The following is a 23,904-nucleotide window of genomic DNA, read 5'->3' on the forward strand; positions in this document are numbered from 1 at the left end:
CATATCATTATTTTTTTGTATGTCCAAAGTATGAGAAAGCCAGAAAAGAATTCTTAAATAAATTTTTACAATTTGACAAGATCCACATTCTAGATACTCATGTCTTATTATGGGGGGTAGATTCATTGAATGCTGCAGAAAATGAACGTCTCTTTTCTTTTGTTCAATTATTTATTAAACATTCTGGTAGATTTCCTTGTTAGCATTAACTAATGTATCAGTATATGCATTGGTACAAAATTAAGTGTATCTATATATCAGCAAAATGCATCGTTTTGTAAACTTTTGCAATTATTGTATACTTTAAAACTTCATGTTTAACTGTGACGATTTAAATATGTAATTTACATGTAGGGAGAGGGCGTAATAAGTTTTCAGAACTTGTGCCCAATCCCATTGTATTTATTAATTACAATAAAATATGTTCAAACCAGAAGTTACGATAAGTTGCCATTTTTTGTTCGCTCAATTTATTGTTCTAGTTCAACATAAATCTGAAAATGTGAAAGAAAAATGTTTGATATAATTTGTCATTCTTTTTTAAATTTATTTTAACGATTGCTTTCTTTTTAGAAACTTCATTATTTTGAAAAAGCATGTATACAGATGCTTACCTTCAGTCTTATCTTCCTATGCTGAAATAGCGACGTCATAATGCAGTAAGCATTGTGACGTAACAATAATATCGAACACAATTCGATTAACTCCATTACAGGATAAATTATGTGTTTCTAGACCAAGAAAACATACATGTGAACAAAATAAAGTACCAAGTGAATATTGCACATATTCTTTCAAAATATAATTATGATATAAATCTATTTTTAATACGGAATTTTATTTTCTGTTGACCTCGTTTTGGGATTCAGCATTTACACAATCTTTACACGAAATAAGCCTTCGCTTTCAAAAGAGTTCATTGCCCTTCAGACAGGTATACAGTTGACATAAATATTTGCATGCTTATCTATTTAGTACATCATCTGTGACATCTACTTCAGGGTAGCTCTTCTAATAACATCTGTTTTCATATGTTCCGTAAAATGTAAAAATGGACAGTAAGCTGTATGAGAACTGTAAGAACGACGTGTGCATTGTACAGTAAAAAAATAATTAAAAAGAAAGTCCAGATCAGCTGATAGCCTTTGACAAGTTTACCAAGTGCAATGTGTTAACTTCTAAACTGAGATGATATATCTTTTTTAAGTATCTTTATATGATTAATGTGTTGCATATAAAGCAATGATTGCTTAAATAATTTTATCTGATTTTATTCATAATGAACTTGTAGGCTCTAGAAGTAAAAATTCAAAGGGAGATATGCTGATTAGAAGGTACATATTCCTTGTACATTAAAGTCTTTTACTGAAAAAAGAGACAATTGATTTCATTCTGAACCCATTGTTTTTTAATATTGTAAATCTGTTTTATTCTCTAGAAGTCTACAGAGGTTGTCTGTTGTATTTCGTCATGTTGTGAGTATAGAGCATCTATTAATTTACATCTATTGATACAAAATGTTCACAGAGATCTTTTTTTCTTCATTTGAGAAATTATTTTCAATATACATGTACAACATATATGGATTTGCTAATATATACATTATGATATTTGTGAAAAAGTCTTTTGAAACTTATGCAAAAAGGAGAATATTACTTTTTTTTTAATTTGGTATTTATTTCTCTCTCTCTCTCTTTTTTTTTTTTTTTGGTCTCTTTAGAAAATGACAACTGCATACAACTTCAGTACATCCACACCAGATGATGTGATAGCAGAGATGATTGACACAAAAGGAGTTATCACCCTTAACAGACCTCAAGTTCTTAATTCGCTGAACCTCTCTATGATCAGAAAAATATACCCCAAATTAACAGTAAGCCAACATATCCAAATACATGTAATATGAATAAGTATATAGATAAAATAAATTTACATAGAAAGAAGCTTGTAGTTTAGGTTTTACTTTTTAAGTTCATGCAATGTGAAGTTCACATTCACATTTCATGATGGGCCCAATACACAAACTTGTTTGATATTAAAAACATGTAGATTTACTTGTTAGGTTATCCCTCTGAAAATTATCTTCTTTTTTTCAACTCGATAATCAGTCAAAATATATTTTTTGACATTTACAAAGTAATATTTATTTTCAGGAATGGGAGAATGACCCACATACAACAATGGTAATTATCAAAGGAGCTGGTGATAAAGCTTTCTGTGCTGGAGGAGACATCAGAGGTAAACAGAGAAGCAGTGTGTTCAAAGTAAACATGCTGCTTACTTGATTTCTTTTCATGAGAAGAGTGTACTTGGGAATGTGATTCATTTTATCAACTGGATTTTCAGTAGGTTGTTGAATGGTTATGAAACTGGATGAGAAATATGAAAGCTTTGTGGAAAATACCAGTGTTTGAAATAAGCATGTGCCCAACCACCCAAGACACATACTTTTTACTTTGGGCAAATAAATTTGATGTATCGATGATTGGTTGAATATGTTTAAATTTTCAGTAATTGAACATTTACGTTGGTTAATCAGTCTCAAATTAACTAACTCTACCATAGCAAATCATAACAAGCCCAGTGGCGGTTCTTGTCAGTCTATGTATGCTGAATTCTAGTCGCAGAGGAGCAGAGACATCTTTTGAATAACTTTTTGGGATTGTAATTTGCCAGCTGCTTGCAAGGCAGATGTTGTAACAACTTATAAGGGTAGAGAAAAGTTCGTGAACACATCAATTTCTGGAAAATTTATTGTGTACTTTGAAGAATGACATATGTCTGAGTAAATTCTTATCTTTTGTTCATTAGTATGTAAAAAAAGGTCTATTCATGAAAATTTGAAAAATATACCATGATTTTTACTGTGCGGTTATAGGATTCACGGAGTGATCACTTAGTGTTAGGTGAGTCTGACATGACAACCTCATTCCATACCTGCTAAGCTTTTTCACAGATCTAATCATCTTCAATTTCTTTATATTTCTTTTCCTACTTTAAAATTGAATAACTTTATCAAGACATGTTACTTTTTTTTCTAAAATGTCTTGTGGCGTATTGGATATTAGTGAGATCTTAAATGAATGTTCACACAGTTAAGCGATCAGGAATGGAAAGAATGTAAAATCCACAGGCTCAACGCCCATGCGATAAGCTGGGTATTGGGATATTGCAGGAGTTGATCATCAAAAATGTCATTCCTTCAATTCTAATAAAGCTACTACCATCTGAACACTTTGTTCCTAGGTACATACAGGCAATCCCCAGCAGCATATAAAAACATTTTAATCTCTTTCGGGTATTTTCCTGTCTGCACACATAATTTTTTAATAGCTGGGTGCTCCAAGATGTTCAATGGCATTGCCAATCTTGACTTTGTTTTTACTCATTATTCATCTATAATTAGCAATAAAACAGTCATAACCCCTCCAATTTTATTCAAAATTTTGCCAGATGATGTTTCATGAATAGAGTAGCAACAGGTGGATTATCATAAAACACGGTGCAATTTTTAATTTAAAAAAATGTCTATGTAATGTAAACGTGCAAAAAAGTGACATGCTCCATGAAGCATATTTTATCAAAATGATATAGCTGTATATTTTTTAAAGATCAACGGAAAACACCAAATCTTTGCATATTTATTGGAAAATATGTATAGTTTTTATCTGCAGAGTTTTAGTAGTTTCATACAAATAACACACTCACAACAGAACTTGTCCATGAAATTTTCTAACAACCCTTATATATGGTTTCACATATGTAATAAAAACAATTTTTGAAAAAAGCAATACATTTCTCAGCGAATCTAGCTATTTTACAGCGAGTTTCAAACACTTGGAAAATATATTGTCAGTCATTTTTATTGTTCATGTACAAGTCCTCATTAAACATTCTCCAGTGTATATATATTACTGTGTGGCCCTGTGTTGTTAAAAAAAATGTAAAATGAAGTATTAAAAAAAAAATAAGCAGCTAAGGTAAAGGGGCATAACTTTTAACTAGCATGTAGTGAAAAGAAGTAAAAATAGGTTTCCCATCAGTGTATGATGGACATTTTTGTATTTTTTAACATATCAAGCAAAATGTTTTGTTTTGTAGCTGTCACAGAGGCTGGAAAAGTTGGAGACAGGTTGTCCCAAGATTTTTTTAGAGAAGAGTATATACTGAATAACAAAATTGGTCAGTAGAGATTTCTTCGTACAGTACTTCTGTTGATGCGATAAAATTGTAGTCATATGCAGACTATAGCAATCCACATTTTATAATAAAATAATTTTCATTTCCAAATTGAGGGAATTTAGTATGAAGTAACAAATATCAATCTGTATTATACAGTGAAATATTTTTTTGGTTGCCTACCATTTTTCATATACAAGAGATTACCGGTAATATTATGTTTATGGTATCTAATTTATTAAATTATAAATACTGAAAACAAAGACAGGATTGTTTTTAATGTGCATAGTGAAGAAATTCACTATGCAGAATTTGTAATATACACCTGTTTTCTTTGTACAGGTACATATGAGATTCCATATATAGCACTGATTGATGGTATAACAATGGGAGGGGTAAGTAAAACTGTGACAAAATCAGGAAGCAAAAAGCTTAGTACTCATAAACCCAGCTAATGTAAAATGATAAAGGGAATAAGTACAGTGATTTTCAGTTAAATTTGATAGAAACTTCTTGTTTTTTTGGAACAGAATAGTAATTTTGTTTATGTATGACATTCATTAAGCTTTTATAGTGCTGTTTTCTGACAGGGTGTAGGGTTATCTGTGCATGGAATGTTTAGGGTGGCTACAGAGAGGACAGTATTTGCAATGCCAGAAACAGCAATAGGTAAAGAGAAAAAAAATGTGTTTAAATGTATATCTATTATACATTATTATTATTCATCTGATTACTGTAGATCACTATATTTACGATACATTATATTTTAGGGAGATTGTTGAATGATATTTATAAATGAAATAGATTTTTAGTTATTGCTCCTATAATCTTTTATAGTAGAATTATAAGTGAGATAGAAATTTTTGCAAGCAGTCTCATGTATTTACGCAAAAATAAAGTTCTTGGGAATAGAAAGTGATTTACAGTAGTTAGGACAGAATTCATATTTAAATAATTTATATGGAGTACATGTATTTTTTTTTTCTAAAAACATTATTTCTTTACAATTTAGAATCATGTTGTAATTTGACACACCCTCATAATGTCTCATCCATTTATTCTTCCTACAGGATTATTTCCTGATGTTGGTGGAGGTTATTTCCTACCACGACTGGGAGGAAAATTGGGAGTATATCTCGCTCTTAGTGGATTCAGATTAAAGGGCAGAGATGTACTCAAAGCTGGAGTTGCCACTCATTTTGTACAGTCAAATAAAATACCAGAACTAGAGAGTGCCTTATTAGGATTAGATAATGCACGTGCACATGATATAGGCGAAGTCTTAGAGAACTTTCAAAATATGGTGAGTACCATTTTCCACTTATACAATTTAATTCACACAGAGGAATAAGAAATATGTAACATACTATCATTTGATAATCCCAAAATTAAGTAAATTTTGTTAATGACATGCAAAGCAGATGCATATAGTTAGAAATTCCATTCTTTTTAAGTCTTATTTAATTTCAAGTTGAAGATACAGTAAAACTTGCTTATATAGTAAAGTGCCACGGATAGACAACTTGCTTTGTTATAAACGTTAATTGTTATATCCGTTAAGTTCACAATACTTTTTAAAATTAAGTGGAAGAAAAATCACTTCACTGTAAGGGTGAATTCATTGTATAAGTATGTTTGCTATATGTAAGCGTGTTTCACTGTACTTTAAAACTTTTGTCAAAGGTATTTAGGTTTCTCTGATAAAAAGTAAATAATTAAAATTTTATAAACCCTTTCAGAGCACGGATATACCAGATACAGATTTTATCTTAGATCCTCACATAGAAGAGATAGACAGGCTGTTTGAAGGTGACACTGTAGAACAGATTGTGCAAAACCTGAAAAATGAGGGATCAGAATGGGCCAAAAAGCAGCTCAACACACTCAGCAAAATGGTAAACAGGGTGGAATTGTATACTGTTGAATCAATTTAATATGTGAAGGCTTATTTTCATGATTTTTTTTAAAATATATATACTGGTAGTTAAGTAGGGGACATAATTTCATAGAAGTTTCAAGATGAAGGGATATATAATATTTTTCAATATTAGTGAATAAAAATAAATGTGGACTCCACGTGCCTATATACATGTATAAAGTCATTATAAAAAAAAGAAAAAAAATGTTAGTAGAATGTTCAGTAACAGATATTGAGAGATAAGTTTTGATGTAATTACAGTCTCCTACATCTATGAAGATAACCCTACGACAGATTCTAGAGGCAGAGACAATGACCCTTCAAGATGTTCTAGTCATGGAGTATCGCCTCAGTCAGCATTGTATAGAAGATCATGATTTCTATGAGGGTGTTAGAGCTGGTAAGGGATTTAGCATATCTAACTGGCTTTTATTTGTCATGCTCTTTATTTATCTCTAATTGTTTTTGTTTCTATTATGCATTGCTGTAAACTGCACTGAAGAGTTTAACTTTTCAGATTGGTCCTCCATGTTTGTTTTTAACGAAAGAATTTACAGATTTATAAGCAAATTAAAAGTACATGTAGTTAAGTTGCACAATATCTAAAGGAAAAATCCTAAAATAAATCTTTTTTTTTTTTAAATTTCAGTTTTAGTAGATAAAGACCAGAGTCCAAAATGGAATCCCTCAACATTAGAAAAAGTGACCCCCCAAAAAGTAGACTGGTACTTCTCTTCATTACCAACAGAGAGAGAACTAAAGCTCTGAAAATAATCAAAGAATTACCCACACTTACCTCAGGTCTTATTGTATAAAACAGTATTTTGATTTTACAAGTGCAAGGGATTTTTACTCCTTGGCATTATTTAAAAAAATGCTAGCGATATTTTAACAATTACTGTCTTGATTTCATTGGTGATTTTGTTGTGGTTTCAAGCTTTCTGGTATATGTATTGTTAGAGTGATTAAAACAGTTTATGCTAACTTGTGGTGCTAAATAATTGGCTGTACAATAAACATTTGATTCACAAGTACATTATTACAGGCTTCAATATAAGATTACAGTCAAACTTCTTTATCTCACACTGTAGAATCGGATTTAAACCTGGAAACAACTTTCTGTACAAGAATAAAACATTGAGAATATACAAATAATGTATTGATTGAAATGTTGTATATTCCCTTGAAGGTGTCAGTTTGATAAAAAAAAAAAAATAAATTCATAATAAAATGTAACATATGATTTCATTTTTTGGTTCAGTATATGAAAATGTACATTGTGGTTTATTTTTCCCCCTTTTAACTTTGCTTGAAATTAATATGTATAGATCTACACATATTTTGCTGAAATTCATGTGACACTTTTAGCTCTATATACAGTCAAGAATCGCCTTTATATTTGCGCCAGAAAATTAAGTGACCTTTGACCTTTTTTCCTGAAAGTTAATGTTAACATCTATTTATGCCAACTGTTTTGATGATTATGAAAGAAAGGATCTTCAAGATAGAATCTGATATGGAAACAGAAGATAAACATGTAAGTTTCAAGCTTTTGACTGAAGTTTTCTATTTTATCAAGATCAACTAAGTATATGATGCCCGTCGAGCAAAGGGTTCTCAAAATATTGGTTAATTTTCGTGCAGCAATATTTGGATGTAGCAGTAAAAGCAGGTGATGTTTGACCTTTTCACCTATAAATCAGTAAAGGTCATCTTGTAATTGTAGCCAGTTTGTGTTCAAAGTAAATGATGAAAAGAGTCTTGACACATTGCTTATTGGAAATCATTTGATGTGAATTGAACAGAAAAAAGGCAACCTTTTGACCTGAAAATCATTAGAGGTCATTTGTTTATCAAGACCAACCTGTGTACACAGTTTGTTGACATTCTAGCTAAGGGTTCTCAAAATATAGGTTTGCAATATTGCTTGATGTGTGTAGCAGAAAACCTAGTAACCCTTTACTTTTCAACTAAAAATCATCAGCTTGCCATGGCAGATACATGTACTTATGAAGTTTGTTGGCTCAAGCAAATAATTCTCGATATTGGTTTGAAAGATTTGCTTTGCCAACCATTCATCAACTGAAAGTTATAAAGGAATAGATCACACTTCTTTGAAGATGTCTAAGTATTTGATTACATGTATTCTAATTTTAGTAACTACATCGTACTTGTATGGGACCATCTATTGAATTAAAAATTGATGAAATTGATGCACAGAAGTATATGTGTTAATCTTGATGTAGTGTTTTTTGTATTAAATTTTACTGAAATCAGTCAAAACTTATAGGGGGAGATTAAAATATTTTTTTAATTGTTTTTTCTTTTAAAGAAATCTTAGGAACTTTGCTTGTTTACATTAAAAACAACAGGTAGATTTATTTATTGTGATGTAATCTAAGTGAAAGCAGACGAAAACTCTAGGAGGAATGGCATATTGAAATATTGTTTACAAACAAACAGATAAACAAACACACTGGACAGACAGATGAGGGACTACCTAGCAATGCATCAATTTTTTCCAGTCATTTATTATCAAACAGAATTAACTTCAGTTACAATATATCCTGGTTATCTAAACATCTACAGAAGTAATAGACACTTAAATGTGAAATTTTATGATGAAGAAAAGAAGTTATAATTATGGCCTTAAATTTATAAAAAGACAAATGATGATGTCTTAAATCACTTTTATTACTATTACATCTTGAGTATCATTGCAATCAACATAATAATCACAAGAATAACATGAAGAGTAATACATACAGTATATTCTAATAGTGATGGGAATCAGGAAGAATTTCATAATCGATGATCAGGTTACTGTAACTAACTAATTATTGATTATAATCGGATATTTACAAAGTCTATCAAATTGACTTAATTAAGTGGTAAGAACGGGTAAATGACTACTTTCTGTGGTGGTCCAGCTGGTCCTTCATTCATTTTGTAGAACCCAAAGTACGTCCTTACCGGGAAAGTACTTTGTTACCTGGGTACGGATACAATTGTCTGTTCATCTGCGGCATCATGATACACAAATAAGTTAATAGATAAGTCACGGCTGGGATATTTGGCTTAAAAACTATTATGCTTGTAAAAAAAAAATTAACTGATTAATCAGAATAAATATTTTGTAATTGAGTGCTTGGATTATGCCAACAATCGACTGGTCTTTGATTATAATCGATGATTGGAACACCAGTATATTCTAAAATTACATCTTGTGATTATGTGTATGTACACTTACTCCTTTTGTATACATGTCTAGTGTACATTAACAATTATATCACAGATAAATCACAGCTCCAACTAAATTAATTTCACAATTAATAGTAAGTTACTCTCTGTATATTATCTCTTCTCACTTTTACTACAACTTTGCTTTGGTTTGGGGATTCTCTGAATCATCTGTTTCCCAATCATAAGCTGGTAAATTTTTATGATCTGCAAGAAATGTAGGAGAGAAAATAATTATTATGAGAGAAACTAATTATATGCATGTTGGAACTCACTAGGAACCACATATTACTTTGGGTTTCTATGTCAGCCAAAATGTTTAAAAACAAAAAAAATAAATAAGTGGCCCATAGGCAACAATGCTCACCATTTACATGGAAATAAATATAAACAAAGATATAAATAAAACCTCCTATTAGCATCTCCAAATTTCACATTTCTACAACTTTAATTTACAGTATATTAAGGCTTGGTGTCAAATATACGAATTGTTGCCTTAATTTCATTTCTGTATAATACTTCCGCTGTTTTTGTCTAGCCTAGTTCCTGGGCCTGGGACTGAGGCCATGCTTCAAACAAATTTGAATCTTAACACAGGGAAGCTTTCAATACATGTATATAATTAATATGCTTAACTCTGGTCCAGCTTTTTTGAGATGATTTTCAAAGATTTTTAAACCAACTGAAACATCACTTGACGAAAAAGGCCTATTGAAGTCATTTTACTAAATTTTAAAGATTAAAACATCCTCTTTCTTTCCTATTTTGAAAAACATGAAAGTTTTAAGGGGTTTTTTTTGGTTAAAAATACTTTCTTTGTTGCAACAGTTTGGTCAAGGAATGGATTGAACAGCAAGAAGACTGTGAAACTGCAATTTTTGAAATATGAAAGTTTGTTAATTTGAACTAGAGTGCTAAAGCCTTCAAATGATAAGCAGCATTAAATGAAGTGCTTGCATTTAGTTTTCTCCTACCTGGGATCTGCCAGGCATTGCCGTACAAACTGGCAGCGCCATCTACTTTGAGAGATTCTCCTGATATAAAAGCAGCTGCAGGTGAGAGGAGGAAGCATACAGCTGCTGATATCTACAAAGCAATAACAATACAGATTATAAATAGCTCATAAAATAAAGAGACTGAAAACTATTTTTCAAAAAATTATTTATCAAAAGAATTTTATAAGCTGTTGCTGAAACTTGCCTCAGCAGTAGTGCCTAATCGTTTAGCAGGAATATATGGGATGGCATGGTTAAATATATTTTTGTCTCCATAATTTGCAGCTGCTGTTTCCGAGTATATGGAGCTTCCCTGAAAGTATTTTTAAAAATTCTGATATATATGTATACAAGGTCTATTTCATATGAATCTGATGAATTTTATTTAATTTTAAATTTCTTCCTCTTTATCATGAAAGTAATTTAAGATTTTTGTTGAAATTTACCTACAGGAGCTACAGCATTGACCCTGACCCCGGAGGCCGCCCACTCCAAGGACAAAGATTTGGTCAGATTGTCTACTGCTGACCGTGCTGCCCCTGTGTGACTGAAAAATAAATTTTGATGTAAAGTATTAAAATAACATCCCCTGATATTGGTACACTGTTTTTTTTTTTCTCTCAGAACAGTTCATTAGTAATTGATTAATAATTTTAAAACCAGTGTCAAAAAGTACATATAATCTACATGAATGGCCATGGGTTTTATACATGTAGATTGAACATGCATTCTTGAATTTAACACAGCATAAATGTGCTTGCAAATTAATTGACAATTTGGGGCTCCATATCTTTTATGAAGATTTTCCCTGTACTTCTTAGGAATAAGGATATATTCTAAAGACTTTTTCTGTTATTGTTCATATTTAAAAATCTTAAATCAAGACTTTATGAAGATGTCTAAATATAAAATTGACAATAAGTAGATTTGTAGTTCTAAAAAGATTTTGAAAGATTTTAACTGTACAATTCTTTGAAACCCTTTGGACCCTCTTTTGTGGCCTCATAGATGATCATAAATATAGACACATAAACATAAATAAACTTAATCTTTCTCTCACCTACCTCATTCCAGGGAAACCCGTCCACATATCAGCAATTATATTGATGATAACACCACCATGCTTGCACATCCACTGGTTATATACTGAAAGGTGTGATATCTAGATAATGGCTTACAATGTAACAACATATCTGTAGCTGAGGAATTCAATTGCCACAATAAGCTCTTAAGTCAGTCAGAAGCATAACATCAGCATACCTTCTCTGCAGCATAAAAATGTTCCAGTGAGGTTTGTCTCTATGACAGCATTCCAGCCCTTAAGACTAAAAGAGGAGGCAGGTCCTGGAAACTGACCCCCTCCATTGTTTACAAGGAAATCAATTTTACCAAACTTTGACAATGTTTCTGAAATCATTTTCTGAACCTGAAATGACATTTCATTACATATATAAATAAATGCAATAAGGGAAGCAGTTTCATTGAACTTATCATATTCCTCTGGAGAGAAAAGATAATGTTGGGTCAATTTAATTATACAATTATGCCTACAGTGAAATAGTACAAAATACCATAAATGTAATTTTCTTATATACACTGTATTCAAATTCATTAAAACCAGTTAAAAAATCATTATTTGGCAGCAATATTATTTTCTGATATACAAAAATATCAGAACTGCAAAATACTAAAAGAATGTCCATATATGTGTGAAATAAAGATTAGAAATGATTGCCAACTTCAATTTTAGTTTGTCTTATTACAGTCCTAGCACAAGGCTCTGAAATTTACCCTTTAGTTCACCTACATAATATTCTTACTGGCTTCAATTACAGGCTTGAACTTTTGAAAAAATAAAATTCAGTGTAGCTGACTGGATTTACCTGATCTTCTTTCCGAATGTTGCATGGGATATTGCTTATTTCTGCTGAACTGTCACTAGGGATCTGTTTCTTAATGGCATCAGAAGCAGAAGCAAGTCTTTGTGCATTACGTGATGCAATCATTACTTTGCATCCTGCATGTCAAGACTATAAACATATTAATATACTTTATTTGATAAAGATGCTCATTGAAATTGAATTAAAAAATAAACAGACCCAAATATAAGAGTTCATGGGTTATAGCTAATCCGATGCCAGTGCTTCCTCCTGTCACTATGGCCACTTTTCCTTTAAATAAACCTGGTCTGAAAACACTTGAAACTTTCCCAGTAGAGCTCGCCATTTTTATGTCATGTGACATACAAAATGCTCACCGATCCCGGCTCAAATTGGGAGCTTTTTTTTTTTTTTTTTTTAAATAGTTGTATGTATAAAAGTTCGCTTTTTTATGAGCCTATTTTTAAATGAATCGTATCTATCTCCAATTAAATAAAAGTTCAATTCTCTGATTCTGTTGTATCGATCTTTGAATGATTTTCTTACAGGCAAATTTATTTGAAATTTTATACATGAATATACAAGTTAAGGTAAATTAATTTATTAAAAGAATTCTCAAATTTGAGAAATGAATTACTGTAAGTTGTATCGGGATATAACGTTTAGGTGAACACAATTTTAATTGAAAATTAAACTGTCATTTTCAATGAAAAATGAAGAAACCAGTTCAAATCTGGCAGGTCTTACACCAAACGAACGAAAGGGAAAAAAAATTAATTACTATAAGTGAATTAGTTTTATAGTCTACCGCATTTCACAATCGTGTATATTATAAATTTTCCTTAATTGATGATGTTTACTTTTTAACACTAAAGTGTGGGCACATTCAAATGACACACAAAAATGTGAAATATTATCACCAAAGTTGCTTTATTTTGTCCAAAAGAATCATTGAAACTTTAGGAGATCAGGGAAGTTCACATTGTTATACTGCATTTCTGTGTGTCGTTAGTCTGTAATTTGATATTCATAAGATCAATAATTATTGATTGCTACGAGAAATCGAGGGGTCAAGAGAAAAGTCATCGCACAATCAAAGAAAGTGACAGATTCAGAGGGAAAATATATTCCATCAATTAAAGATTTAAAACGTTATTGTCTTAAGAGACAGTTGTTCAAGATTGTCTCATTCACATTTAAAGAATCCAAGAAATTTAAAGAAATGCATATAGTTTATAATTTTGTGACGGTATAATACTCACAGAAACAGAAATTTTGAACAGTTGCGAATCTTTTATCTGCGTCTCTGATACAAAGTATTATAGGTAGATATTTTCCCCAGAACGGTTTTATAAGCTACTCAGCCTCCTCGACAATCTCAGATTACCCAAGTGATCTAGACCGTATTCAAAATAATTTCTACATTAATATCAGGAATCAATATATGAAAACATTGAGCCACTATAAAAATCTTTTTTGTCCATTATATCATGAAAAGAATATACTCAGCACGAACGTCACCTATGACCTGGGCATTTGACCTCAAAATCAATATGAAATGTTTTGTGTGGTAAAATATATTCTGAAGCAGTAACATATTTGATAAAAAATAATAATAAATTTAAAAAAACTTAAAATAATAATTAAAAAAAAAACTGAAGTCATTCTTTATGTCACTTGTCCAGCAAAACTCCTAAAATTAGTTTTAAAAATATTTGCATTTAGAGAGAATGATAAATAACACAAAAAATCTTCTTCTTTTTTTTTTTTTAAGAATCCAGCAGTATACTAGTATCTTAAACCTTTATGTTCATATAGATAAATTGAGTAATGGTTGATGGAGTAAGTGCGGAAATTTTGTAAGATTTTGAAAAAAAGATGTTTCGAAATGTGTGCAAAAAATAGTATAAATTTATTTTTTACGTACTTACTCATGAATACAGTTTTTTGCAAACGAATATGCGTGACGCCATACTAGGCGTATTAATTTCCAGGGCTGATACCATGCACAGGCACTTGTTTCGTATACGGGGCACCCCTACTTATTTTTACCACGTAAAAATAAGTAGGGGTGCCCCGTATACGAAAAAAGTGCCTGTGGCTGATACGGATCCTGCAGGGCTGATACGGTTATATATCACACCTCTTGTAGATCAAACCTAAAAAAAGTACTGATGGTAATACATGTATACCTATTTTTACGTCCACTTTCTCTGTAATATTTTTGTATAAAATATGTGGAGATAACGAACAGCATTCGAGCTCAAACATTACAAAATAGGAGCAGAGCAAACACGGACTTCTAAAACATCAGAGGTTGGATCAGGTGCCATGAAGGAGTGAGCATCCCCTGTCGTCCGGTCACACCCCTCGTGTGCTCCTTGTCATGATCGGGAAATAACGGAAATTCCGTCAACAAATCAGTGTGTAAATAATGGCCTAACAATTAGTATGAAAAAAGTCAGACAGCATTTGACTTAATGAAAGATTGTATTTGCTGACAAGGTCATTGTATCGACCATAGAACTTCCGAAATGACTTTAAACGAGACTGCTGATATTCTTGTTTCATCAACTTGTTTGTCAATAATTTACCTCGTTTTAGAAATTGTCATATGTAGAGCATGCTCTTGCGTATCGAATCAACTGAGAGATATAAACCCCTAATGCAGGTGATAAGGGTATATTGCTGCATAAGTAAGGAAAGTTGACGATTGAAAAGTTAAAGTCATCACGTTTATCATAAAGTTTTGTTGTTAGATTACCATTAACGTCCTTTTCTAATAAAATATCCAAATATGAAACAGAAGTGTCAGACTCGGTGGTATCTTTTATCTCAAGCTCACCGGGATGTATCTAATTGTAAATTACTATTATTTGATGTGATAAGCTAGTCGGTGATATTTATTTGTATTAATTTACTCAAGTAGATGTGTGTATGCAAAAAGCATAAAAAACACACCCTTTTCAATAGCACACCCTGTATCAGCCCACGGCCAATACCAGCCCCGGGCTTTCGGTCCTCTGGCCGATATTGCATGGACGTCGCGCACGATGTTGGTGTCAATTTTGGTAACGTCAAAATGACGTTAGATTACGTGACGCTAGAAAATTAATTTGGCGTTACTTTTTTGACCTACATTTTCTATGAAAGAAAAAATATAAACCTAGTATTTCTTTTAAACAACAATGCAGTTCATTGAAATTAATTAAATTCTCTGCTATTTTGCATGCATATTTCGGGAGGGAAATATGTGCAAAGGTTGCCTCATTTAATGAAAAGCTCGGTAGAAATTACAAAATTTATTTGACCTTTATCTGCTCTTTATTTCATTGAGATACATTTAAAAGAATTCCATGTCATATCAGCAGTCCCTAGTACCAGCCCTCTGTTTTCAGTATAGTGTACATATGTTGCTGATTTAGCATTGAATTTAATTTTTTCATTCAAAGCCCCTATCCCCACCTCACATTTAACCCCCACCCTCGCATAGACACTTACATACTGAGTACTTCTTTTTGTTACAGTAGATCTAACTATTTCAAATAATTCATTTAGAAAAAAAGGAGAGGAAACGAAACCGAGAATCGAAACACCCCCCCCCCCCAACTTTCTCAATGAAGAGGATTTTCGAAGTGCGACAGTTTCGAGGTTTTGTAGATATTTAAAAAACAACATTTAAGTTTTTCTTCCTTAACTCCCCTTTTTTATATGCGTTGCAACGTGCCTCACAGATCTGGATAATGATCGTAGGTTTCGTACTCCTTGGGGTACTTGTGCAGTTTACCTGTTTTATGCGTTTGCATACTTTTTTTTGTTATGCTCATTAATTTAAGCAAAGAGTGTGTCGGAGACCGTTTCAAACATACTTTCATCAGGATTCAGATTTGAATCTTTAAACCAAACCTGTAGGTTATGAAAGATAAGACTTTGAACATATTTTTCAGCTCATTTCACAATAGAAACTTATTTAAAAAACTCAGAAAATTATATTATTGCAAATTTAGAATAGGTTACTTTAAGATTTTCAAAAATATTTTATTAATATTGTCAAATCTTTCTGCATTTCAATTTCAAGAATGAAAGAATTAAAAATATTAATCGACCAGCTCATTTCAAAATTCCTTAAGCGTGTTTTATACCAGTTGGCCCCCTCACTTTCTTGGTCAGTAAAGGGTTTTTTTTCGTGCCTCTCAGATTTTTTGGGAATCCCCCCCCCCTTTGAAACCGTTGTTAACCTGTAAACAGGGGGTGTAACGATATCCCGAGATATGGCAATGCTTTCCGCTTGAAGTCGATTATCGATTATCTGAAATACCTTCTTTTTTTTTAGTTTCTTAGTTTTCATACAGTTAATTGTTTCAAAATTATAAAAATAGCGCAAATGCTGCCGCAATGGAAATTTTGACTTTTTGACACCAACATATCGTGCGCGACGTCATGGTGTCTCGGACTGATACAGGGTGTGGGATGTATTACCCTCCATATCGAACATGGCATACAGGGGAACACTAAAGAAAATACGATTTCTATATACTTAGGAATTTATCATTTCTGTCATTGTCATTCAAAATCGGTCAAAAATATATTTCAACCCATACATCAATTTTTTGTTTGTGTTATTTATCCCCAATAACTAACATCCTCGTCTAAGACAGCTGCAAATTTAGTGATCATAATATTTGGCTTGAACAGAGAGACGTATTGATAAGTCTCATCAAAGTAACATAAGGTGGAATTTATCATTAGCTCACACTTTCACGAAAAGAATATAGGTGTGATAGAACACATTCTAACAACCATTCGATTGATATTTTCATTACTAGCGAAAAATATGATCTACAGTAATTACATGCACAAGCATTAGCATCAAAGCATCCATCACAACTGCATTTTAACATAATTATGCATACAATGACATACACAACTGTAATACTATATTCAACGCATTCAATTTTACTTTAAATGTTTTTTTAAAAAGATATAAAAATAAGCAATAAAATGTCTTTCTTTCTTTGTTAGTACGGGAATTCACGTCGCAGCTTTTGCAGAAAAAAAATTATTAACCCACTTACGCGGATGTATTTTATGTATTTTTTCCGCAACAGCTGCGACATTAATTCCCGTACTAACAACCAAAGAAAGCATTTTATTATTTAAGTGAACACACACAGACATATAACATATATGTAATCAAGCTCAAAAGTTCATTCGAACAATACAAATTGGGAGCAGCAAGAACAAACACGGACCTCTAAAAACATCAGAAGTCAAGTTCCATGGATGAGTAAGCATCCCCTGTCGACCGGTCACACCCGCCGTGTGCTCCTTGTCATGATCGAGCAAATGGAAAAATTTGTTTACTATTCTGTTTGAAAATAATGACCTAACAATTTTTAAATGAAAAACGTCAGTCAGCATTCCACTTAATGACAGATTGTACTTCCTATCAAGGTCAATATATCGACCATAGAATTTGCGAAATGTTGACTTTAAAAGGAAGTGTTAATATCCTTGTATTCTCAAATTATTTGTCAATAGCTTGCGTTTTAGAAACTATTTGTACGTAGAGCATGCTCTTGCGAATCGAATCAACTCCTTATGCATTATTCAGGTGTTATTGGATATTGCTACATAAATAAGTTAAATTGACAATGGAAAAGTTGAAGTCATTATGCTTATCATGGAGTTTTGTTGTTAGATTGCCAAAATAATTTTGCGAATGACCAGTGGCAAGTTATTTCAATTTACGAGTTCCATTTTTATTGTAAAAGCAGCTGTCTATGATGTGTAGCCTGGACTTTAACTTTTCGTGGGGAATGGTTCTATAGAGTGTTGAAAAGTCGTACGTATTGATGTTATTGATTTTGGTAAAATTTTGTGATTTCAACTTTTCTCTAAAAGTTCTTTGAAGTTGTAGAGAGTCTACATCTGATTTACACCACTTGTCAAATATGTTGTTACATGTATATCCGCCCGAAACATAAAGTCAAATTAATATCCACACATATATAACATATGCTAAATTAGCACCAGCCATATAGAAGTGTGGGGTAGATGGCTAGCACTGGTAGGGTACAGGGTCTACAGTAAAACATGCTTTTAACAAGTGCCAGGGACAGATGATTTCGATTCGTAATGAACGTAATTCGTTATATCCTTTAGTATCACAATGCAGTTTAAAGTCACGGGGAATGGAAATCACATCGCTGTAGGCGTCAATTCATTATAAGCGTGTTCGGTATAAGCATGCTTTACTCTATTCAGCTGAAGAAATGTTGGTTAAGGTCCGTCAATTGATATTGGTGTCTCCTCTCAATTGACCATACTTTTTCTTAATTTTTCGATGAAATATAACAAATTTGGTATTTGTTTTCTTGTATTAAAATATACAATATTCTATACAAATATGACGCCATCTTGTGCCCTTGTTTAGACGCTGAGATTTTTTAGACGCTGAGATTTTTTTTGTTTAGTCAGAAAAAAAAATCTATTCCCATTTCCATTAAAGTAGATATAGATTGATTTTAAAACTAATCCGATTCTGTTTTAGCTCAAAATCTTTCAGGATTCCTAAAAAAAAATCATGCTTATGTGTATAGAATGCTGTGCCTTGTAATAAGACGCTGTGTTTTTTCAATATTGTTATTTATAAAACATCTAGACCTTCCCACTGGAAATAAAGTGGATTCAAATTGTTTTTCAACTAAACTGATTTGATTTATTTAAAAATTCCAGTCAGAAAAGGTCACGATTTAAAAAAAATCCTATATTTTCTATACAAGTCTATACAGTGATTTTCTACAAAAAATGGCCGACCTTCGCCTTCTTGTGTCTATGCCTAAACCAACTTTGACTATATTTTTACACTTGAAACCATTCCTTTGATTTAAAAACAGCATCAACACTTTTCCCTAGGTTTAATCTCATTGTATAGATTAAGTTTTCCTTGTATCGCACTTTAAAAAAGGTAAAAATACTTATTTGATGTATTCAGGTGACCCGATTTTAGCCCTTCGGTTCAACATCAATGCTTCTTTTCTAGACGACAGATAAATGTCATGCATCAAAAATACTATGAAATCATGCCTGAAACTTACCTTCATCTTAGGGCTAAGATGTTTGAAAGTATTTCTAATCCCATAATAAGTTATTCACTCCAATGTATAGATTATGAAGCACAAAATAACACAATTTGACGTCGCCATGATTTTTTTGGCTCTCGGTTTAGAGTGCTCTCTTTTACGCTCGTGATGTGCGCATAAATACGGCAGCTTGCCAGAGCTCGGTGTCATTCTGTTAGTAGCTGGTTTCCAGTCACCGTATCAGTATGGCTGAGGAAGACGTTCCTAACTACTTTTTGGTTGATGGCGTTGATGTCGTAAATGTCTGGATTGTGCGGGACATCAACACCGGGACGGAGTTAGCTCGCTGGCCGATAGCTACTCTGGGCCTAGCCAGTGACCTGTTGAACGGGATGAGAAGAAGAAGAAGGCGACGACAAAGACACCGTAGAAGAAGACGAAGATCGCCGTCTACCAGTGAAGATGACCAGCCAAGGAGAAGGAGGAGGACAGATTCACCACCACCTGCTGCTTCGTATTCGGCCCCTCTGAGTAGTCCGGAACTACTCGAGGACAACCCGAGAAGCCCGTCCCCTCCAAGAAGACCACCAACTCCTACCTGGTCACCCAGTCATCCCCCGGGAGCAGCTGCTGGACAGTGGGATTCCTCCGTAGATTCGGATTGGACCCCTCCCGTTAACAACGATTGGGCTGGACAGGGGGCTTCATCATCCGTTGATTCGGATTGGTCCCCTCCCGTCAACGATGACTGGGCACCTTCCCCGGAACTGGCTAGACCACCACCCCCGACCCCGGAGATGTCACCAGGTGTGAGTACTACGGGGCCAATTCCTAGATGGGGGATTCAAGTCGCAGCAGGCAGGCTGGATTCCTGTTCAGTTTGCTTGGAGGAGGATCGGATGTCCAATTACATCTGCTGCCAGTGTCGCCGTCGACCGGCTTGTCTCGAGTGTTCAGCTGTGCTGGTACAGATGAACCAATGTTGCCCTCTGTGTAGACGCAGGCTTTCGAGATATGCAGCTCGCGGGCGAGGATTGAGACCCCCTCCTCCAAGACAGCCATCTCCACCCCGACCCGGAAGACCAGACTTTATGGAGCCGTTGACCGGTAACCAACGACCTCCCCTCTCAGACCGAACAGAGTTCCGCGGCAGAGGCAGAGGCAGAGGTAGAGGCAGGCCTCTCAGGGAGTAAACCCTTGATAAAAAAAATCAACAACGGCCCTTTTAAGGGCCACTCCAATGATTCGAAAAGATACCTCTAAAACATTCAAGGTTATAGAAACGTATCAACGGCCCTTTTAAGGGCCACTTATTTTGAATAGATACCTTTTTAAAAACAACAAGGTTATATCAACGGCCCTTTTAAGGGCCACTTATTTGAATAGATACCTATGCGAAAAGATACCTAAAAAACATTCAAGGTTATATCAACGGCCCTTTTAAGGGCCACTTATTTGAAAAGATACCTAAAAAAAAAACATTCAAGGTGATAGAAACGTATCAACGGCCCTTTTAAGGGCCACTTTAATGATTTGAATAGATACCTCTAAAACATTCAAGGTTATAGAAACGTATCAACACCAGGTCACTATTTTTTAAAAAAAAAAAAATGAAATAACATCAACACATTTTTTTTTATATAACACAATCTTTATAACACACACACAGTCAATGTTTATGAAGAATGTACACTTGTTTTTGATAAGTGTGTACAAATTGTTCAATATATTGTCTATAATGAGTCCAATTTCCTCCTGCTAAACCACATCCTATTTTATAAGGAAAGGCATAAGGCTGGTAAGGTAAAGTTCCCAATTCTTGTAAACAAGCTTGAAACCATTTTTCTCTATTTTCTGGTGTATCTTGATAATAAGGTAGGCGATTATAATGTCCTGTGCCATAATCCCATTGAGCTAACAGACAAATGACTACAGGTTTTTGTAAAGAAAACACTTTAAGGATGCCTGGAATTCCTCTATCTTCTTCTAGGGCTAAATTTCTAGACCTTAAAGGTCTGCGGGTCGCATATAAATTAGCTCTGGGGTATTTCATAGCTATACTTTGACTCAATCCATGAGCTTTTACAGTCAAACAATTACATTGATGTACAATAGCTTCTACAGGAAAGTTTAATAAATCTCCTGGTATCTCCTGTAAACTCATGTTTGGGAATAATTTTTTTTTTCATGTCACACCTTTTTATATATAACCTGAACAAAATAAATAACAACAATAACTGTTAAAAATTTTTAATCTGAATTTTCCATATACTCAATCATCTCTCTTTTTTACATTGAAAATTTCTCCAGGCACAATTTTGCTGTTTCCCATTTCTGTAGTCATTCTTTGTTTCTCTTCTCAGGTTTCAGAATTCCATATTCCTGATAGTTGCCACCTTGCCTGTAAAACATTCTAATTCTGGTGTACTGTGGGACATATCAAATCTTGCTGTAAGATTAACTTTATGCACATCCAGTCCTCCTACAGGTTCTTTCATTTGAATGAAACCCCTGATTTGATGCACTTTTCCTGTCCAGGGATGAATTTCCTTTTTTAGGATCAAGTATTGAATTTCATCTTCAAGGTTCAGAAAAATGTCTATATCTTCTATTTCTTCTTTCACTTGATTTAAAACAAATGTCCAGTTAGTGGCTACTCTGTAACTTCTGTATGGGTCCTTTGGGTCATGGATCTTCTCATTTGCTGGCAAGTAAACATTACAAGGTTCTTCCTCCTCCAGAGTTTTCACTTCCATTCTTCTTTGAGGACTGGAATGTTCTTCTTCCATAGGCATGATCAATCTTTTTTCTAATAACTGTTGTTTCTCCTCCTCTATATCCATAGTTTTTTTTCCAAACTGACTTTGACTCATGGTTAGGGTCAACTGATCATGATCATCTACACACCTTGTATTTATACCCTCAGAGGTGGTGGTGTGCAAAAATAAATCTTGGACCTACGTTTTTTACTGAGATACTACTGTGTACGTTTTGTTTACGTTATGCTGAGTCAGTCCATACACAAAACCTTAGATTATGACGTCATACTGATTCACAGTCTAGGGAAAAAAACCACACACACACACACAAGCTCCATGTTATTTATTCAAGTAAATCTACAATCTCTTGGAATTAATTCTTTGTTTCTCATTTCAGGTTTTAAAGTCCCATATTCTTCATAGTTGTCACCTTGCTTATAAAATGTTCTTTCTAATTCTGGTGTGCTGTGAGACATATCAAAACAGGTTAACCCATGAATGATTTTGTACATGTCTCTCTCATGGGTCCAGTGTTTCATTTGAAGGAATCCTCTCACATGATGAAATTTTCCTGTTTCTGGATGCATTTCTTTTTGTAAGATCAAGTATTGATAGTCACTTCTAATGATTTGATCTATATCTTCCTGGTGACCTCCAGTTAAATTAAATATCCAATTAGCAGCTCTTCTAAATCTCTCCTTTTTAAATTTAGCAATATAATGATTGCCTGGATCTTCTTTATGTTGGTTCTCATAATGAGTTTTAATGTCTTTCAACAATTGAGTTCTGATTTCCATGATACATCCTTCTGTCAGACTCATGTTTGAAACAATGATTTTTTTGGGGGGTGACACTTCTTTTTATATAGATAACAATTCAAAGATAATTTAATTTTTATTCAGATTCTACAATGATTCTTTCTCTTACAATCCTGTGTCAATCTTTTTTCTCAAAATACTTTTTTTTTTGGACACAGCTTCTTCTGCTTTTTTTTTTTTGGTAATAAATGGGTATATTCTTCTTCTTCTTCTTCTGCAGTCAAGGGTCTTTCAATGTAATCTCTCCCATCATTATCATTTTCTGGACATAATTGATTATATTTTTCATGAGAAAGGATCTCAATAGTCCCATCCTCCTGTATTTGAATTGGTATACCTCTATCCACATCTTTCTCTCTCAGAACTCTCTTTCCAAATTGAATTTTACTCTTTTCTTGACTAGACGTGTTACCCATGATTAAGACAAATCAATAACTGATATATTTTTCATTTTACACCTTGTATTTATACCTTCTTTTTTTTTAATTTAGTATTTTTAAAAAAAAAACAAGAATAGATTTTTTTTTCTTTATTGATAACAAGAACAATAACAATTACAATACATTTTGATAGAAACATTGACAAGTTTGTCCATGACCCGTAGGTCTTTTATGATAAGTGTCTTTAAACCATTGAGCTACATAATGATCTCTTTGTAATGCTGTACTATGGTCCAAGGGGAATAACCACTCATCTGCGGTTTTTCTCTTCTTGTGTCTTTGATGTAAATAATACACGCAATATTGTCCACATACATCTGTATTCCAAGCTTGATATCAGTACGGATTATAAATCCATTGGTTAGCATGACGATGGATAAAATCTTGAATTTCTTTTTGTAAGGGAGGAAATCCATAAGAGTCAAAATATTCGATGACTGGACTGGACAAATACAAACATACCCAATGTTCTCCAGGTTTATCTTGAGGATCCGTATTCACCACAATGGCTTTTTCTTGAGGTCTTAATTGATCCGGTTATAAATCTAAAGGGTACACTCCACCAAAAGAACTCTTTAATTCTCTGGATA

General features: G+C 33.2%; 2 protein-coding genes across 2 annotated transcripts; one reads left to right on the forward strand and one right to left on the reverse strand.

The window, feature by feature from the left end:
* Positions 1-884: 884 nt before the first annotated feature.
* LOC133190066 (3-hydroxyisobutyryl-CoA hydrolase, mitochondrial-like) lies at positions 885-7,333 on the forward strand. The gene is made up of 12 exons (XM_061325537.1): positions 885-934; positions 1,292-1,334; positions 1,439-1,475; positions 1,721-1,873; positions 2,154-2,238; positions 4,102-4,182; positions 4,522-4,574; positions 4,770-4,848; positions 5,250-5,482; positions 5,919-6,074; positions 6,359-6,497; positions 6,747-7,333. Exons 2-12 carry the CDS (start codon positions 1,321-1,323, stop codon positions 6,863-6,865), a joined length of 1,149 nt encoding a protein of 382 aa, XP_061181521.1. The 5' UTR covers positions 885-934; positions 1,292-1,320; the 3' UTR covers positions 6,866-7,333.
* A 1,454-nt stretch (positions 7,334-8,787) lies between these two features.
* On the reverse strand, positions 8,788-12,562 carry LOC133190067 (peroxisomal trans-2-enoyl-CoA reductase-like). The gene is made up of 8 exons (XM_061325539.1): positions 12,432-12,562; positions 12,216-12,349; positions 11,593-11,758; positions 11,397-11,478; positions 10,783-10,879; positions 10,538-10,645; positions 10,312-10,423; positions 8,788-9,544 (listed from the first exon to the last, which is right to left on the reverse strand). Exons 1-8 carry the CDS (start codon positions 12,556-12,558, stop codon positions 9,471-9,473), a joined length of 900 nt encoding a protein of 299 aa, XP_061181523.1. The 5' UTR covers positions 12,559-12,562; the 3' UTR covers positions 8,788-9,470.
* Between the last annotated feature and the right edge of the window lie 11,342 nt (positions 12,563-23,904).

This window comes from Saccostrea echinata, unplaced genomic scaffold, assembly GCF_033153115.1.
Source record: "Saccostrea echinata isolate AGI-Se365-2 ecotype Australia unplaced genomic scaffold, CSIRO_AGI_Sech_v1 ptg000020l, whole genome shotgun sequence".
NCBI lineage: Eukaryota > Metazoa > Mollusca > Bivalvia > Ostreida > Ostreidae > Saccostrea > Saccostrea echinata.

Excerpts from the sequence above, each read along its gene's own strand:
- LOC133190066 (XM_061325537.1), top strand. Across the intron at positions 1,874-2,153 it reads AAATATACCCCAAATTAACA|GAATGGGAGAATGACCCACA; the intron begins GTAAGCCAACAT and ends ATTTATTTTCAG. Across the intron at positions 4,849-5,249 it reads AATGCCAGAAACAGCAATAG|GATTATTTCCTGATGTTGGT; the intron begins GTAAAGAGAAAA and ends TTCTTCCTACAG.
- LOC133190067 (XM_061325539.1), bottom strand. The coding sequence starts at position 12,558 with ATGGCGAGCTCTACTGGGAAAGTTTCAAGTGTTTTCAGACCAGGTTTA. Across the intron at positions 10,646-10,782 it reads GGGTCAATGCTGTAGCTCCT|GGAAGCTCCATATACTCGGA; the intron begins GTAGGTAAATTT and ends AAATACTTTCAG. Across the intron at positions 10,424-10,537 it reads GATTAGGCACTACTGCTGAG|ATATCAGCAGCTGTATGCTT; the intron begins GCAAGTTTCAGC and ends ATTGCTTTGTAG.